This window comes from Stegostoma tigrinum, chromosome 1 (assembly GCF_030684315.1).
Source record: "Stegostoma tigrinum isolate sSteTig4 chromosome 1, sSteTig4.hap1, whole genome shotgun sequence".
In the NCBI taxonomy this organism is placed as follows: Eukaryota; Metazoa; Chordata; class Chondrichthyes; order Orectolobiformes; family Stegostomatidae; genus Stegostoma; species Stegostoma tigrinum.
The window spans coordinates 38650264-38669504 of NC_081354.1; the positions used below are offsets into that span (position 1 = coordinate 38650264).

General features: G+C 41.2%; 1 protein-coding gene across 1 annotated transcript in view; it reads left to right on the plus strand.

The window, feature by feature from the left end:
* Nucleotides 1–18780, plus strand: part of ppid (peptidylprolyl isomerase D) — a 37178-nt gene extending 18398 nt beyond the window's left edge. The window contains 6 exon segments of the mRNA XM_059644798.1: nt 10335–10441; nt 16477–16592; nt 16595–16632; nt 17570–17656; nt 17824–17866; nt 17986–18780. Of these exon segments, the coding sequence (XP_059500781.1) occupies nt 10335–10441; nt 16477–16592; nt 16595–16632; nt 17570–17656; nt 17824–17866; nt 17986–18074 (480 nt within the window). The 3' untranslated portion in view covers nt 18075–18780.
* Nucleotides 18781–19241: the final 461 nt, after the last annotated feature.

Genomic DNA, 19241 nt, shown 5'->3' on the forward strand with positions numbered 1-19241 from the left:
GATTTCCATATCCTTTTCCACTTGCTAGGAATGCTATGTGATGATCTTGTTTTGTTTCAGTGTTCTCCATTCCTAAGTGCTGTTCAGTGGATCTTTGTATTCTCTTGGCATCTTATTTAAATGGCTATTTTTCATGTCCAACTCTAGAATGATGATGCTGAAGTAGGGGAGAGTATTGTATTCTCATGTAATATCCCGAAGGAGCCTCTTGATGACAGTTGTGAATAGGAGCATTTGCTCTCTTGACACAAAGTTAATGTTCCTTACTGGTACCTATTGATGCAGGGGATAACATAGAGTAGTGGAAATGTAATTGGATAAGTGATCCACAATTACAGGCTAGTGTTCTGGAGACAGGGGTTCAAATCCTATTGTGATTTGCATTCAGTGAAAATCTTGAATAAAGCCTGCCCTCATAGTGACCACTGGTGATTGTTGTAAAAACCTATTTAGTGTCCTTTAGGAAAAAAATCTACCATCTTCAAGCCTACACATGACTCCAGACGCACAGCAGTGTAGTTGATCTTTACCCTCGGGCAATTATTGAAGAGCAATAAACACTACTTTAGCTAGCAACACTCACATACAATGAAACAATTAAAAAGAAGACATTTTGCCTCTTTACTTGTTAACTTGATGAATTGAATGATTGGTCTTTAAGAAGAAAATTACAGCGTAAATGCTGAGTCTTCTCCTACTAAATAATAACAATAAAAATAAACTCACCAGTGCTGCCTCCCCTCAAATATTAATTGATTAAAGCCTTTAGGAAAAGAAGGCCTGGTGACTTTGTCTATCCTATGTTAATTGCATTCCTCTTGTATAATCATACCGTGATATAGAAAAGAGTTGAGACAAATATGCCCGGTGTATCCTTAGCTTTTTCTCTAATTGGTGCAGCCAAGCTTTTTAAATTTCTAGTTTTCACACATTACTAAAATTAACTTGACAGGATAAAGGAGAGTAAAAATGCTGCTTTGATACTGTTACATCTCGTGGTTCCCAGAAGTTTGAAATAATTGCTCTTTTAAACTCTCAGGCAGGAGGCTTCATGAAATGTAGTTCTCAGATCACACCATGTGCTGCAGACTGATATCTTATCAGCTCGAAAATCCAGACTGCACTAAATTAGTGAGTGATGTGGCATCCTGGATACCATCTTGTTTTTACCAATGATCATATAGTTTCTCAAAAAATTAGAGTTTTGTAGAATCATAGAATCCCGACCATGTGGAAGTAGGCCATTCGGTCCAACGAGCCCACACTGACCATCCAAAGAGCATCACAGCCAGACCCCCCCCTTACACTATCTCTGTAACCCTGCATATCCCATGGCTAGACTGCCAAATGATGTATTTGTCACTTTTTGTGATGCATTGGCACACAGTACGTGTGTGTTGTGTTTGATGTTGCTGATGTTGTCACTTCCTGGCAGTGTTATTACTGCGCCACATGTTTGTGATGCCATTGGTGTTGCCTCATTAAGTCGTGATACTCCTTGTGTTGCTGATACCTTTTATCTAGTTTTTTCAGTTCAAGTGTAGACTGTACTTGAACTTCTTTCTTTCTCATTTTGCTTACCAGTTTTAACCTCAATGATGGAGTATCATTTTCACCTATAACCTATAAACCCTTTGCTGGGTTTCAGGTTTTAAAGATATGATTCTGTACAGGCACGATTTGCCCTGTCAACAATTTGGGCAATGATGATTGTTTTAGTTGTCATCTTTCTATCTGTGCATCCGGCATTGTTGTAATTTTGCCTCCTGTTCAGTTGGAGTATGTATCTTGCTTGTCAGATTTATCTTAGGCATTGTGCTATTGAGTAGTTCTGCAGATAATTTCATATCTTGAGTAAAATGGTGATAAGATGATACGTTGAACCCATAGTGTTTAGCAAATTCCTTTAATGCTGTGAAAATGAACTGGGTTCCATTATCACATATATAGCTGTTTGAACAATTCCTTGCTGAACAGAAGAATGTTGCCAAGGTGACTGTTTTATCTGTTAAATCTTTCTCCTTTCTGATAAGAGGGAACTTAGAGTAAAAATCTACCACAATGAGATTCTTACCATTTTAGGTCATTCTTGATTTTGAGACTAAATCAGCTTCTACAATATGCCATTGTCTGCATGGTACCTTTGTATCCTATTACTCCTCCTTGCCATGTATTTCTGTACACAATATAAACTGTATGTAGAAACCATCTTTTGATGTCTCCATTGATGCTTTTCCAATGCATGGCTGATTTGGAATGAGTTTCCTTCGCATCATTTTGGTTACATTTGAATCTAGTTATGGCAAGCAGAACACAATCATGTTGTGAAATATCACCGCTCATTTACTGATATAGTTGTATTGCTAGCTGTGTTGGCTCACCTTTATTCAACCATCTTGAATCTCACAAAGAGCATTTGTAACTCCTCTTTGAAGGTCTCATCTCTTATTTGACTCCATTTTGCTGAAGTTACATTTACTAAATGAGGAATCTTTGCAGTTTGCTCTTTTTGGCTCCTGTTTCTCATGTGATTACCAATGAGAGTCAGCCCTACTAATACCATTTATTTACTATTTCATATTGCTGAAACCTCGACTACTTTCTGCTGTTTTGCTGGTGCTTGACAGATGTTTCTGGTGGATTTTTTTCCAGCAGAGCATGATCATTCTCTACTATGAACTTTCTCCCTTTTGAGATATGCATGGAACTTCTTAATAGCTGCGCAATCATCCAAAGCTGCCTTTCTGTGTTGGTATGTCAGGACTCTACCGAACTTGGAGCTTTAGATGTCAACTCTGTAGAGTTTTCTCTGTTGTACCTGGTCACTCCTAGTCTGTTTCTGTGGTAGAATCTGTGCTTGTAAGTTGATAGGTTTCTTTCGATTGTTTGACAGACTTGTCTCCTTGCTTTGAGTTTGCTGAAACTCCTGTCATGCAGCTTTGATCACTGGTGCTCAGGATCCTATCTCTTTAGTTCTTGGAGTTTGTTGATCTGACATGGGTTCTTTCATACTTCACATGTACTGGATCAAAATAAGTAAACTTCTGAGCTCTTTTGAATTCCTTGAAGCTTGCATCTCTGAGTTAAAGCATAACTCTTTCAGGACTCCCTCGGTTCTGCCAGATGCAATAAAGCATTCCAGAGAACTGGCATTTTGCCACCTTTGCAATGTAGTTGTCTACCTTTAATTTGATTCCAGCTTTCTTCATTCCCTTCATGGCTGCACCTACGCTGTAGAGCTGAATATCATCAACAATACCAAGAGCTTCTTTGTATTCTCTGTACAGAGTCATGAAGGGTCATAAAAATCTAGAGCATAGAGAAAGGCCCTTCGGCCGATTGTGTCCACACCAGTTAAAATGAACCATCTAACTATTATAATCTGATTTTCCAGCAATTATTGCTTAGCCTTGTATGCCTTGGTATTGAAAGTGCACATCTAAATACTAATGGTGGCTTCTGCCTCTACCACCCTTTACAGGCAGCGAGTTCCAGATTCTCACCACCCTCTGAGTAAAAAGGTTTCCTTTTACCATCTCTCTAAATATACTGCCCCATATCCTAAATCCATGCCCCCCTGGATGTCGATCCCTTCATCAAGGGGAAATGTCTCTTCCTGTCTCCTCTATTTATGCCCCTCAATACTATACATCTCAATCATGTCACCTCTCAATGTCGTGTGCTCTAAAGAAGACAAACCTAGTCGGTCCAATTTCTCTTAATGACAGAAACTTTCCACCCCAGGCAACATCCTGGTACATCTCCATTACAACCTCTCCAGTTCTATCACATCCTTCTTATAATATGGATTCCAGAACTGCACACAGTACTCTAGCTGTGTCCTAACCAATGCTTTATACATTTTCAGGATAACTTACCTGCTGTTAAACTCTATGCCACATCTAATAAACACAAGGATGGTAATAGAAGAAACAATAGTATAATGCAGAAAGAGCAGGGTAATCAAGGGCAAGAGGCAAATAGGGCCACCGTACAGAGAAAAGTTAGGATGATTAAAAATGGCAAAACGAAGCATTTAGAATGAAGTAGATGAATTGACAGTGCAAATTAAGGTAAATGATTTGATCTCATAGCCATTACAGAGACATGGTTATAAGGAGATCAAAACTAGGAACCCAATATTCAGGGATGTTTGACCTTTTGGAAAGACAAGATGGAACAGATGGTGGGGTAGTACTGTTAATAAGAGATGAAATGAAGATATTTGTGAGAGACCATCTAGTCTCTGATATTGAGTCCATTTGGATGGAGGTGAATAACAGCAAGGGAAAGCAGATACTGCTTGGAGTGGCAGAATCCCAAACAGTAGCCACACTGTAGAAAAGGGTATAAATCAACAAATAACAGGAGCATGGAGAAAGAATAGAGCAATAATTATCAGTGACTTTAATCTTGTTGATTGACCGAATCAAGGTGGAAAGTGTAGCTATGACAACAAATTCATTGAGTGCAATGGGGATAGTTTCCTCTTTGGGAAGTCTTAACCAGAGTGGATGGAGGGGAGCCAGTAGCTTTGTTGTATTTGAACTTCTAGAAGGCATTCAGCAAGTTAACTTATAAAAGGTTAAGCCATAAGAGTCTGTGATGTTGGAGGTAGTGTGTTGGCATGGACAGAGTATGCGTTAATAAAGAGTAATTGAGCCATACAACATGGAAGCGGACTCTTCAGTCCAACTCATCCATGCCAACCAGCTTTCCCAAATTAATCTAGTCCCATTTGCTGGCATTTGGCACATACCCCTTTAAAGCCTTCCTATTCATGTACCCATCCAGATGCTTTTAAAATGTAATCGTACTAGCCTCCATCACTTGCTCTGGCAGCTTGTTTCACACACGCAGCACCCTCTGTGAAAAAGTTGCTGCTTAGGTTCCTTTTTAAATCTTTCCTCTCTCACCTTAAACCTGTGTGCTGTAGTTTTTCTTAACCACTTTTTAGCCTTCTTAACCACTTTATCCACCTGCTCTGATATCTTAAGGGATTGGTATACATGAATATCAAGGTCTGCCTGGATCCTCTGTGCTTCCCAGGGTCTCACCATTCATCATATTTGTTTGTCCTGTCCAAGTGCATTATCTAACATTTATCCACTGGTCAGTCTATCTGATTGGTCCGTCTGTGCCCTCCTTGGCACCCAACCAATTTTGGATCATTTGCAAACTTGCTGTCAACCCTCCTATCTTCAATTCTAAATCATTTACATCAACCACAAACAGCAAAGGCCTTAGCACTGACCCCTGTGGAATCCCACCTCACAGACTTTCATTTGGAAATGAGTGGAGAAAATTTTATAAAGGACATGAGGGGCAACTTTTTTACATAGTGTGTTTTGTGTCTGGATTGAGTTGCCAGAGGAAGTAGTAGATGCAGGTGCAGTTACAATATTTAATAGACATTTGAATAAGTACATGAATAGGATAGGCTTGGATGGATATAGGCCAGACACAGGCAAGTAGGACTAGTTTAGCTTGCGAACCTGGTCAGTGCAGCCTAGTTGGACTGAAGGGTCTGTTTCTGTGCTGTATGGCACTATGACTCAGCCATCACTTATGCTTCCTGCCAATCAGCAATTGTGAATGCAGTTTACCAAATTTCCTTGAATCCCATGTGCCTTTACCTTTGCTGTAAGTCTCACGTGTGGGACTTTCATCAGCTTTCCTGAAGTCCAAGTAGGTTATATCAAAACCATTGCCTTCGTCTACACACCAAGTGACCACTTTGAAAGATTCAAGTTGGACAGACATGACTTCCTCTTGACAAAACTGTAGTGACTGTTCTTGATTAGCTCCTGCCTCTCCAAATGCTTATTCATTCAATCCCTCAGAATTGTTCTCGATCATATCCCCACAACCAAAGTTAGACTGACTGGCCTGTAGTTTCTTGGTCTTTTCCTTGCTCCTTTCTTTTATATTGGTAAGCCTCATCTATTTCTGACTCATTTTGAACCCAAAACCAGATGAAGAAATGAGGAGTTTGGATCTTCCAAAGGATGTGTTGAATGGTGCTACCAGTGAACATTCCTCATCAAGTTTCACATTCTAGTGTCTGTTTATAGCATCAGATTTGCTGAAAACCTTTGCCTCAGCCAATGCTAGTGTGATCTGTTCCAGTTTTAAAGAGGGTCAGTGATTCCCCTTTCTTATTTAAGATCTTTGGGATTAAGACAAATCTATTAGTTTATCTTTTGATTCTTGCTTTTTATCTTTCGCAACAATGGAATTTCACCAGTCTGTGAGCTGTGGCTCATCCGTCACTTTCTTCTCTTACATTTCTTGAAGCACTTTTTTTTTTAAGGTTTTCTTTTGACTCTATTGGTACTTTGAGCTGAATGTGAATCCCTGGTCTCTTCTTCAAATCAGTGGGGTGGTGATACTCAAAATGTTCATCCCATGCAGCTGTCCAACAAAACACTAGATACATTTGGACTGGAAATTGCATTCTTCTAACTGGTGAGTGTTTTACCCTCACCTCCTTCAAATCATGGTTTACTGAAATCAGCTGTAGCACTTTGTCCTGCTTTCCTAGGTTGATCAGTTGCAATCTATTCCAGTAACCTAGAACATGCTGTTAACATTGTTTCCTTTTGTATATTTCTCTGATATGGATTGCTTATAACTTTCTCATTTTAGTTCCACAATAGTGCCTGGTTTCAAAGCACTTTATTTCCAGTTCTCAGGAAAAACTTCTGGTATGGTCTTAGCCAGAATGATGTTACTCTCTTCCCTGATATAGATATATATATGCTTTAGATTTATGGTTGTCGGTTGTGATCTTATCTTCCTAATCTGAATGGTTGTGTGAACATATTTTCTCTGGGATCGTTTACATTTCATGCAGCTCCGTGGTCCTACGTCTATTCTATTTCCAAAATTCATTGTCATTTTCCCAGTGATGGAGCTTTCCACAAGTTCTGCATTTAATCCACATGCAAACTTTTCTGAAAGAAACACAACTTACTGGTGAATTTCAGCAGGTCTGGCAGCATCTATGAGGAGAAAGCAGACTTAATGTACTCTTCATCAGAACTGATAACAGTTGGAGAAAGCATTTATGTTCAAGACAAGTTTGGAATTATGAAGAGAGATGAATGGATAGGTGGAGACAGATCTGAGAGAGATATGAAAGGGATAGGCAGATGTGGGGATAATAGATAGGAGGTCATAACTTATTCTGCTTCTTTTCTGTTATTAGGAGAGAATGGGTTGGCTGCGCTGAAAGAAATCTATGTTGTTGACAGGACCAGGTGCGGGGGTGGGTAAAAAGCATAGAAAAATGGAATCCAGCTCTAAAGTTACTGAATTTGATCTTGCGATCTAGCGGCTGTAAAATACCCAATTGGAAAATGAGATGCTGTTCTTCAACCTTGTGCTAAGGCTCACTGGAGCACTGGAAACTTGGGGTCAATTTTATGGACAAAACTTGGTTATTCAGCAAAGTGGTCACCCCGCCTGCGTTTTCATCTCCCCAATGTAGAGGAGACCATGCTGTGAACAGCAAGTACAAATAGGCTCGATTTGCTAACCTCTTGCCCCCACATCCTCTCGCCCTCATCTTCAGCATAAATACTGAAAATCTTCCTAGCTGGTATCAGTTCTGAAGAAGTCACCAGGCTTGAAACATTAACATGGCTTTCTCCCCACAGATACTGAGTTTCACAAGCTACTACTATTTTTATTTCAGATCTCCACTTTTTATGCAAGTGTTTCTTTATGTCTGTGAACTCGTGATTATACACAACTTTTGTACATCTTCCTGAGCTGTTTATTATGAATTATTTGCATTGTTATTTCACTGTGACAATCTGCTTCCTTTCCTTTGATTTAACTGAAGTCTGGATTTTTGGGTACCTGTTTGAGGCTTCATATGTTCTGGAAGTGCCTACAGTGTGTGATACTATGAGCTTGTCATAGTCATAGAGATGTAGAGCCTTTGGCCCAACTCGCCCATGTCAACAAGATGTCCTAGATGAATCTAGTCTCATTTGTCAGCATTTGGCCCATATCCCTTTTAAACCCTTCCCATTCATATGCCCACCCAGATGCCTTTTTAAATGTAATTGTTCCAACCTCTACCATTTCCTCTGGCAACTTATTCCATGCACACATCACCCTCTGCGTGAAAAGGTTGCCGCTTAGTTCCCTTTTTAAATCTTTTCCCCACTCACCTTAAACCTCAGCCGTATAGCTTCGGACTCCCTTACCCTGGGCAAAAGACCTTGACTATTCACCCCATCCGTGCCCTTCATGATTTTACAAACTTCTAATTTTACCTGTCAGCCTTCGACGCTCTGGGGAAAATAGCCCTGGCCTATTTGGCCTCTTTGCATAGCTCTAGCCCTACAAACCTGGCAACATCCTTGTAAATCTTTTCTGAACCCTTTCAAGTTTAACGTCCTTCCTGCAGTAGGGTAACAGATATGCACACAGTACTCCAAAAGTGGCCTAACAATATCCTATACAGCTGTAGTATGACTTCCTAACTCCTATCCTCAATGCATTGATCAATAAAGGCAAGCATACCAAATGTCTTCTTCACTATCTTGTCTACCTGGGATTCTACTTTCAAGGAACTATGAACTTGCACTCCAAAGTCTGTTGTGCAGCAAAACTCCCCAGGTCCTTACTATTAAGTGTATAAGTTCTGCTCTGATTTGTCTTTCCAAAATGTAGCACCTCATATTTATCTAAATTAAATTCCATCTGCCACTCCTTGGCCCAGTGGCCCATCTGATCAAGATTCCGTTTACTCTAAGGTAACCTTCTTCGCTGTGCAGTACACCTCTAATTTTGGTCATCTGCAAACTTACTACTATTCTACTTCCTATGTTCACATCCAAGTCACTTATATAAATGACGAAAAGCATTGGACCCAGTACTGATCCTTGTGGCATCCCTCTGGTCGTAGGTCTCCAGTCAAAAAAGAAATCCTCTACCTTCAATCTAATTCTGTTTCCAGATGGCTAGTTCTCCATGTATTCTGTACTTTCCTGTTGGAGCTGTTTGTACATCGGTGTGTACAGAGCCCCAAATGAACTGATTTGTTTCTTTGAATTTATACTTATCAGTTTTAATTTCTGAATGAGATCAAGAAATTCAGGCTCACCTGATTCCTGCGTTAGACTTTGAAGTCCATATTGGTTAATCTGATGGTGCGACCTTGGTTGGAGATGTGCCAAATTTATTACAAATTTAAGTACTGTTTGCTGACATCCTTTCTTCTCTTTCACCTCTCCATTAAGTGATATAGCTGACTCTTTCCCTTTTAGTGGTAGCCTTTAGAAAGCCGCTGAATATCAATCTGCACCTCTGCTTAAATTTCTCAAATGCTCATATAGCTGTATTAGTTTCCCAATTCACCAATAACTGGAGCTGTGCTTTTGTGTTTTTTTAGATTAGATTTAGATTCCCTACAGTGTGGAAACAGGCCCTTCGGCCCAACAAGTTCACACCACCCTTGGAGCATCCTACCTAGACCCATCCCCCTATAACCCACACCCCTGAACACTACAGGCAATTTAGCATGGCCAATCCACCTAGCCTGCACATCTTTGGACTGTGGGAGGAAACCGGAGCACCTGGAGAAAACCCATGCAGACACGGGGAGAATGTGCAAACTCCACACAGACAGTTGCCCGAAGCTGGAATCAAACCCGAGTCCTTGGTGCTGTGAGTCTGCAGTGCTAACCACTGTGCCACCCCACATGTGTGGTGTCCGTTCATTTTTTGCATTATTCTTCAAGATTTTTTTTCTCTCTAGCATTAATTCAGTTGAACTTTTCCCAACCTAATTCAACATTTATTTTGTTTAGAGTGCATGGCTCACCAAATTTCTCAGAACTCAATGTGTTTCAAACAGATACATTGTTTGATCGGTACCCAGACCAGCGTGCTGTAGTGAATGATAGAGTATCTAACAAGATGGCAACTAATGTGTAATAGTTCATTTAATACCATCAGTAGCCCTGCTCCATCAAATTTTTCACCATAGTACATATTATTCTATAATACAGTACACCAGTGGGCTGGAACTAAGTTGACTTGGGTGGTGCGATGATTTTCTAAAGAGAGAAAAACTGTAGAAACCCACTCTCTTTCGAAGGGTTTTATTGGCAAGGTTGCCAGGTGTTTTTTTCACAGGATTGCCTTAACATTTTTGTCAGAAATTAACTAGCTGTTTCAAATTGATACAGGACAAGGAAAGTGGAAAATAAGTAAACCAATAATTTGATATTAGAAATAAGCCTTTCCTTTTTATGTATGCACTGAACATATTTTCATCAACTGATAAAGATTTTTTAAAAATTTCACTTGAACAGGTTGATAAAATTGTACGGATTGCCGAAGACTTAAAGAACCTAGGGAATAACTTCTTTAAATCCCAAAACTGGACAATGGCAGACAAGAAGTACGCCAAGGCTTTAAGGTAGCTACAGTGGTTTAGCATTTAATTCTAAAACAGTAGATTGCTCCTCTTTTTAAAGTCCTTCATTTTTTCAGGCTTTAAATATTTGCAGATTTTAAAAATGTCAAATTTTACGTTTTGAGGTTTTTACATCTGTCTTTTTCTCTGTGTATACAAACTTTTTCTCTTGTGCTTGATTTGAGATTGGATTCATCCACTGTGATTCACTTTTCTCAATCCTTTTACTTTGCAATCTAATCATCCTGATTTAGAACCAGCATATATTTATTAATGGGATATTAGAATCTCACCTGCCAAGATCACAACTTTTATGCCCATCACTGCCTGTGAAAAAGTGTTGATATACTGCCTTCCTGAGCCACTGCTATTCATGTGGTGAAGGTATGTCACAATGTTTGAGTAGGGAGTTTCTACAGTTTTTTCTCCTCTGTGGAAAATGATCCCACCATCAAAGTTAAACGGATCCTGCACATTTCACCCCACCTAACATTGCATCATTTTTTCTATTGGTAGCATCCCATTCCATACCTAACTTTAATAACATGGGAGACAATCTAAATGTAGACTTACTGTGTAAACAGTTCACAAAATCACAATTATTACTGTGCAGAAGGCGGCCACTCTGCCCACTGTTACAGGACTTTGACAAGTAATGGTAGAATGGCAGCATATTTACTAAAAGTATAGTTCATGTCTCGGAGATCAAATGGCAGGCGGCAGTGCTCATACATAGAACATAGAACAATACAGCACAGAACAGGCCCTTCGACCCTCGCCAACCTGTGAACTAATTTAAGCCCCTCCCCCTGCACTGTCCCATCATCATCCATATGCTTATCCAAAGACTGTTTAAATGCCCCTACTGTGGCTGAGTTAACTACATTGGCAGGCAGGGCGTTCCTTGCCCTTACCACTCTGAGTAAAGAACCTACCTCTGACATCTGTCTTAAATCTATCATCCCTCAATTTGTAGCTATGCCCTCTTGTACAAGCTGAAGTCATCAACCTCGGAAAAAGACACTCGCTGTCCACCCTATCTAATCCTCTGATCATCTTGGATGTCTCTATTAAATCCCCTCTTAGCCTCCTTCTCTCCATAGCCTCCTTCTCTCCAGTGAGAACAGACCCAAGTCCCTCAGCCTTTCTTCATAGGGCATGCACTCCAGACCAGGCAACATCCTGGTAAATCTCCACTGCACCTTCTCCAATGCTTCCACATCCTTCCTGTAATGGGGCAACCAGAACCGCACGCAATATTCCAAATGAGGCCGCACTAGTGTTTTGTACAGTTGCAGTATGACATCACGGCTCTGGAACTCAATCCCTCGACCAATAAAACCTAACACACCGTAAGCCTTCTTAACAGCACTATCAACCTGGGTGGCAACTTTAAGGGATCTTGTACATGGACACCAAGATCCCTCTGCACATCCACACTACCAAGAATCTTTCCATTGACCCAGTATTCTGCCTTCCTGTTATTCTTCCCAAAGTGAATCACCTCACATTTATCCACATTGAACTCCATTTGCCACCTTTCAGCCCAATTCTGCAGTTTATCCAAGTCTCCCTGCAACCTGTAACATTCTCCCACACTGTCCACCACTCCACTGACTTTAGTGTCATCTGCAAACTTACTAATCCATCCACCTATGCCTGCATCCAAGTCATTTATAAAAATGACAAACAGCAGTGGTCCCAAAACAGATCCTTGAGGAACACTACTAGTGACCTAACTCCAGGATGAATATTTTCCATCAACCGCCACTTGTTGCCTTCTTACAGAAAGCTAGTTTCTAATCAAACTGATAAATCTCCCTCAATCCCATGCCTCTGTATTTTCTCCAGTAGCCTACCATATGGAACCTTATCAAAGGCTTTACTGAAGTCCATGTACACCACGTCAACTGCCCTTCCCTCATCCACATGCTTAGTCACCTTCTCAAAAAACTCAGAGGTTTGTGAGACACGACCTGTGCCTGATGAATCCATGCTGACTATCTCTAATCAAATTGTTGCTTGCTAGATGATTGTAAATCCTATCTTGTATGATCCTTTCCAAAACTTTTCCTACAACAGACGTAAGGCTCACAGGTCTATAATTACCTGGGTCATCCCTACTGCCCTTCTTGAACAAGGGCACAACATTTGCAATCCTCAAGTCCTCTGGTACTAAACCTGTAGACAGTGAGGATTCAAAGATCAAGGCCAAATGCTCTGTCACCTCCTTCCTAGCTTCCCAGAGAATCCTCAGAAAAATCCCATTCAGTCCAGGGGATTTATCTACCTTCACACCCTCTAGAATTGATAACACCTCCTCCTTACTAACCTTAATCCTTTCAATTCTAGTAGCCCATAACTCAGTCGTCTCCTCTATAAAATACTCCTGTTCCTCAGTGAAAACCAATGAGAAATATTCATTTAACACCTCTCCGATCTCCACAGGGTCTACACACAACTTCCTACTTCTGCCTTTGACTGGCTGTGTTCCTATTCTAGTCATCCTCTTATTCCTCACATACCAATAGAAAGCTTTAGGGTTCTCCTTTATTCTACCTGCTAATGTCTGCTCACGTCCCCTCCTTGCTCTTCTTAACTCTCTCTTTAAATCCTTCCTAGCTACTCTGTAACTCTCCATCGCCTCATCTGAATCATCTCGTCTCATCGTCACATAAGCCTCCCTCTTCCGCTTAGCAAGAGATACAACTTCTTTAGTAAACCATAGTTCCCTTATCTTATCATTTCCTCCCTGCCTGACAGGGAGATACCTATCAAGGACATGCAATATCTGTTCTTTAAACTAGCTCCAAGTTTCGATTGTCCCCATCCCCTGCATTTTGCTAACCCATTCTATGCCTCCTAAGTCTTGCCTAATTGCATTATAACTGCCCTTCCCCCATCTATAACTCTTGCCCTGTGGCATGTTCCTATCCCTTTCCATCACTAAACTAAACATAACCAAATTATGGTCACTCTCTCCAAAGTGCTCACCTACCACTAAGTCAAACACCCGGTTTAGTTCATTACCAAGTACCAGACCCAGTGTGACTGCCCCCCCTACCCCACCCCCGGCCCTTGTCGGCCCTTCGACATACTGTGTCAGGAAACTGTCCTGCACACAATGGACAAAAACTGACCCATCCGACGTACTAGAGTTATAGCATTTCCAGTCAATGTTAGGGAAGTTAAAGTCTCCCATAATGACCACCCTGTTCCTTTCACTCCTACCCAGAATAGTTTTGCCAATCCTCTCCTCCACATCCCTGGAACTTTGCGGAGGCCTATAAAAAAGTTCTCACACTGTTACCTCTCCTCTCCTGTTTCTGACCTCCGCCCATACCACCTCAGTAGACAAGTCCTCATCAACAGTTCTTTCAGCCACCATTATACTGTCCTTGATTAACAAAGCCACACACCCCCCCCCCCCCCCCCCCCCCCCTCTTACCACCTTCCCTGATCTTAATGAAAGATCTAAATCCCGGAACCTGCAACATCCGTTCCTGACCCTACTCTATCCATGTCTCCGAAATGGCTACAACATCGAAGTCCCAGGTACCTATCCATGCTGCAAGATCACCTACCTTATTCTGGATACTTCTGGCGTTGAAGTAGACACACTTCAATCCAGCCTGCTGTCTGCCAGCACACTCCTGTGGGAGTGAAGTCCTGTCCATGTCCTCCCTATGCTCATCCTCCTGTGTACTAGAACTACACCTCAGTTTCCCATCCCCCTTCTGAGCTAGTTTAAATCCACTCGAATAGCACTAGCAAATTTCCCACCCAGGATATTAGTGCCCCTTTGGTTCAAGTGGAGACCATCCTGTTTGTAGAGGCCCCACCTTCCCCAGAATGAGCCCCAATTGTCCATGTACCTGAAGCCCTCCCTCCTGCACTGTCCCTGCAGCCACGTGTTCAGCTGAAATCTCTCCCTGTTCTTTGCCTCACTATCACATGGCACGGGTAACAAACCAGAGATAACCACTGTTTGTTCTAGTTCTCAGCTTCCACCCTAGCTCCCTGAAATCCTGCCTGACATCCCTGTCCCTCTTTCTACGTATGTCGTTGGTGCTTATGTGGACCACAACTTGGGGCTGGTCACCCTCTCCCTTCAGGACCCCAAAGACACGATCTGAGACATCACGGACCCTGGCACCTGGGAGGCAACACACCAACCGTGAGTCTGTTTCGTTCCCGACAAACCTTCTATCAGCCCCTCTAACTATTTGAGTCCCCAATGACTAACACTCTCTTCCTATCCCCCCCCTTACCTTCTGCGCAAGAGGGATAGACTCTGTGCCAGAGACCTGCGCCCCAGTGCATGCCCCTGATAAGTCGTTCCCCCCCACCCCCATCAATATCCAAAATGGTATACTTGTTTCCCAGGGGAACGACCACAGGGGATCCCTGCACTGACTGCTTTTTCCCCCCTTCTAACAGTTACCCCGCTTTCTTCATGCTTTGGAGTAACTACTTCCCTGTAACTCTTGTCTATCACTGACTCTGCCTCCCGAATGATCCGAAGTTCATCCAGCTCCCGCTCCAGTTCCCCAACGTGGTCTTGGAGGAGCAAGAGTTGGGTGCACTTCCTGCAGATGTATTTGGATGGGACACTAATGGCATCCCTCACCTCCTTCATCATGCAGGAGGAACATTTCTGTACCTGCACTGCCATCCCCAAGTTAAAATACACTAGTTAAAATTGTCCTTCTACGCTAGAAGTCTGCATTATTATGAGGGACCGCTAAGGGCTCCAGACTTTGGAGGGCTCTGACTTAATTTGAATAAACCCAGTACTAACCCCCTAGGTAACTATACTTATGGACTCCTGACCATCCCTCTGACCTGATTATCCTCACCCAACTCCCCACTTCTCACCGACCCCTTTCCACTACCCACCGTCACCCCTGACCAGTCTATCCTTCACTCGCCTGCCACCCTGGCTAGTAGAAAGAATAAAAAGGAACCTTATATCAGACGACTTGGGCTATTATGTTTCAAATCTATTACTTGAGTAACAAAACTAGCTTATTCTTCGAACAAGCAAGTAAACTACTTAATACATAGTGTAGTTCTAGCATTTAAAAGGCAGTATTTTGTCTGGATGCCAAATCTTTGTCTTCCTCCTCACTCCCAACCACCCCCCCCACCATTTTCCTGTCCCTCTTCCCCCCCCCCCTCCTCTCTCACCCCGCCTCCCCCCCCTCCTGTCTTCCGTCCCCCCCCTCCTGTCTTCCGTCCCCCCCCCTCCTGTCTTCCGTCCCCCCCCCCTCCTGTCTTCCGTCCCCCCCCCCTCCTGTCTTCCGTCCCCCCCCTCCTGTCTTCCGTCCCCCCCCCTCCTGTCTTCCGTCCCCCCCCTCCTGTCTTCCGTCCCCCCCCTCCTGTCTTCCGTCCCCCCCCCTCCTGTCTTCCGTCCCCCCCCCTCCTGTCTTCCGTCCCCCCCCCTCCTGTCTTCCGTCCCCCCCCCTCCTGTCTTCCGTCCCCCCCCTCCTGTCTTCCGTCCCCCCCCTCCTGTCTTCCGTCCCCCCCCTCCTGTCTTCCGTCCCCCCCCCTCCTGTCTTCCGTCCCCCCCCCTCCTGTCTTCCGTCCCCCCCCCTCCTGTCTTCCGTCCCCCCCCTCCTGTCTTCCGTCCCCCCCCTCCTGTCTTCCGTCCCCCCCCTCCTGTCTTCCGTCCCCCCCCTCCTGCCTCGTCTCCCCCGACTGTTTCAGCCTCTCCGTTTGCACTGACCCTCACCTTTGCACATCCTGCCTTTCACAAAGAAGAGTCATGTTGAATTTGAAATATTTCTCTCTATTCGCAAATGTTGCAAGAACTCAGCCTTTGATTTTACTTAGATTTCTAGCATCCAGAGTACTTTGCTTTTATATTATGTTGTTTCAAATGCTGACAGCTCCAGAGGTGTTTGAGAAAATTGAATTTGCCAGTGTCTTTGTTTGGTTTTGGTAATGCTGCCATCTTCCTGCTGAAACTCATCTTGAATTTCTGCTTAGATCCTGCAAAGCTAAGGTTTTAAATTTTTAAAATATTCCCTTTTAAGATATGCAGCCACTCTAAGAGATGAAATTGATGAAGAATCAATGGAGAAGGACTCAATTAAAAATCAGGAATCTATTTTATTAAGCTGTAATCTGAACATTGCTGCATGCAAGCTGAAACTTCTGACTGGGATGCTGCCATTGAAAGCTGTGATGAGGTTGGTATCCAATAGTTAATTAAAATTGCAAATTGCAAAAATGATAAGTGCATTATCTTAATATTATGTACTGACATCATTGGTAAAGAATTGGATATTTGACAGTGATTGAAACAAAGATGGAATCGTCATTATAAATAGGATTGTTTTCAGGAAAAACAATTTGTTTTAATACATACGATGGAAAGTACATTAGTCGAGTGTAGTTGGAAGAATTTTGTATTTTACGAGGCACAACATATCAGCAAAGTTTACACTTTAGATCTGTGGAACACTATTATTTTTGTCAGTAGTGTCAGAATGTTTAATGAAAAAAATTGATTTAATTTTATTTAATTTGTTTTGAATTTTTGTAACAGTTTTGGACATATAACCACATGGTTCAGATTCTTTTTTTGTTTTAAATTATATTATGATTCTTGTTTGAAGTTGGATTTGGCCATATGTCAGTAATAGAGCTTTTTTGACTTAACATGCAAAACTGTTTCAAATAAAAAATCCTGAAGGACTGGAAACGTACAGAATCTGTGGAAAGCTTTCATCAAAGCTACATAGATTTGAAATGAACTACATTCAATTTTGCTGATGAGGTTGCAAACTTACAGTAACAAGTATGAATATTTTTATTTTTGTAAATAAAAAAGTGGAGTTTGAATTGCTGAAATTAAAAAGCTTGACATAATAGGAAGGAAAATAATAGGTTGAGACAGTGGTGGTTCTGTTCTTTATTCAGGGGCAATGGTTGTCTGACGAAAGGTTATCGACCTGATATGTTAACTGTTTCTCTCTATAGATACTGACTGACTTTAGTTTTTCCACACATAAAGAAAAAGTATATTTTCCTGCCCTTTATTTACCACTGTTACAAAGCAAGATATTTAGAAAGTGTTGTTGGGGCCAGATGTCAGATCTAACATAACTTCTATTCCTTTAACAGGCTCTTGAAATAAATCAGTCAAACACAAAGGCACTTTACAGAAGGGCTCAGGCTTGGCAAGCAAAGAAGGATTATGATCAGGCTGTGGTACTGTTGTGTCACAATTTCTTATGATTAGATTTACTGCTGTTTTAATATTCTCTAACATCAAATTAACAAGAGGGTGACGAGGAACTGAAATCCATGAAAAAGTTGTACAGGTGAAACCTACTTGTATAACATATTATATAATTTTAACATTTTGTTTTAAACAGGATGATCTTAAGAAAGCTCAGGAAATTACACCTGAAGATAAAGGTAATTTGTAAATTCATGATAAGATTGTTTCCACTTCAACAAGAATAGTTTTAAAAAAATAACTTGGCAACCTACTTACTCACAAGCATTAACCTTGCCTCTCTTTTATATTCTTGCAGCTGTAAGCAATGAAATACTCCGAGTGAAGCAAAAGAAAAAAGAACATAAAGAGAAAGAAAAGGCAACTTATGCAAAAATGTTTGCTTGATAAAATGGTTCTTTGTTCATAATTCTAAATTATTCATTGGGCTTCTGTTTCGTCTTAATCTTCTGAGGACAGTGTTGGGTTGTTTTTTTTTGGATGTATAGTCTGTTTTACAGACAAATGAGTGCTGACTGACAAAGATTGGAGACTAACGTTGTAGACAAAAGCCGAGATTCAGCTGTGCTGCTGACACCTTATTTTCAAACGTCTGTTGCAGTGGAACTGTTGAAGATATTGGTTATTAGAATAAATATCAAGAACAAAGGTCTGAACTGTTTGTCTCTGCAATAGAAATAAATATTTCTATTTATGAATTTCTTCACCTCATGAATAAATAGTATAAGTAATGTATCAAAGCAGTTCTGTATTTGTGGTTCATTGTTCATGTGTGAAGAGCTACTTAGTCTTTTTAAAAAAACTTGCTTTTGTGTGGTTATTTATGATTCTAAGGTCCTTATGTGGTGGTCTGTAAAGATTTGCAATCTATGTATCTCTGAAGAAAGCTTGCTGTAGTTATGTAGTTCATATACAGAGGACAGTACTTAAATTATTATATCTATCATATAAATCTTTTTCATGCCAGCAAATCAGTTGATACAGTTTACAACTAAATTGTATGAAAGGCAGTTACAGATGAATAGCAATCTTCAACATTCTGAAGAGGACAAAAGAGATAATTACCCATTTTATTGAAAACTGACTCTACATTCTGTTCTTGCAGCTTTTCATGTTTTGTCAGCTTTATTTTCTTTGAAGGTGATATTATATTGGATGTTCATCCAGTTGTTGCTTTTTAACTCCTGTAATTTTTCATTTTTCCCTTTTTCTGCAAAATCACAAAATAAATAGCCCATAAACATGTTACAATAATCATAGGAACACTCAGTGAGATATTCTATCTCTTTCTTATTTATGCAAAGAAAATATTTGGTCTGCAGATTAGTTTCGTGAAAAGTAAAACTTTATTGAGTTTTGAGAAGATTTGTAGCTCAGGTTGAGGTTCTGGATGTGAGTTTGCTCGCTGAGCTGGAAGGTTAGTTTTCAGACGTTTCATCACCATTCTAGGTAACATCATCAGTGAGCCTCCAATGAAGCGCTGGTGTTATGTCCCGCTTTCTATTTATCTGTTTAGGTTTCCCTGGGTTGGTGATGTCATTTCCTGTTCTTTTT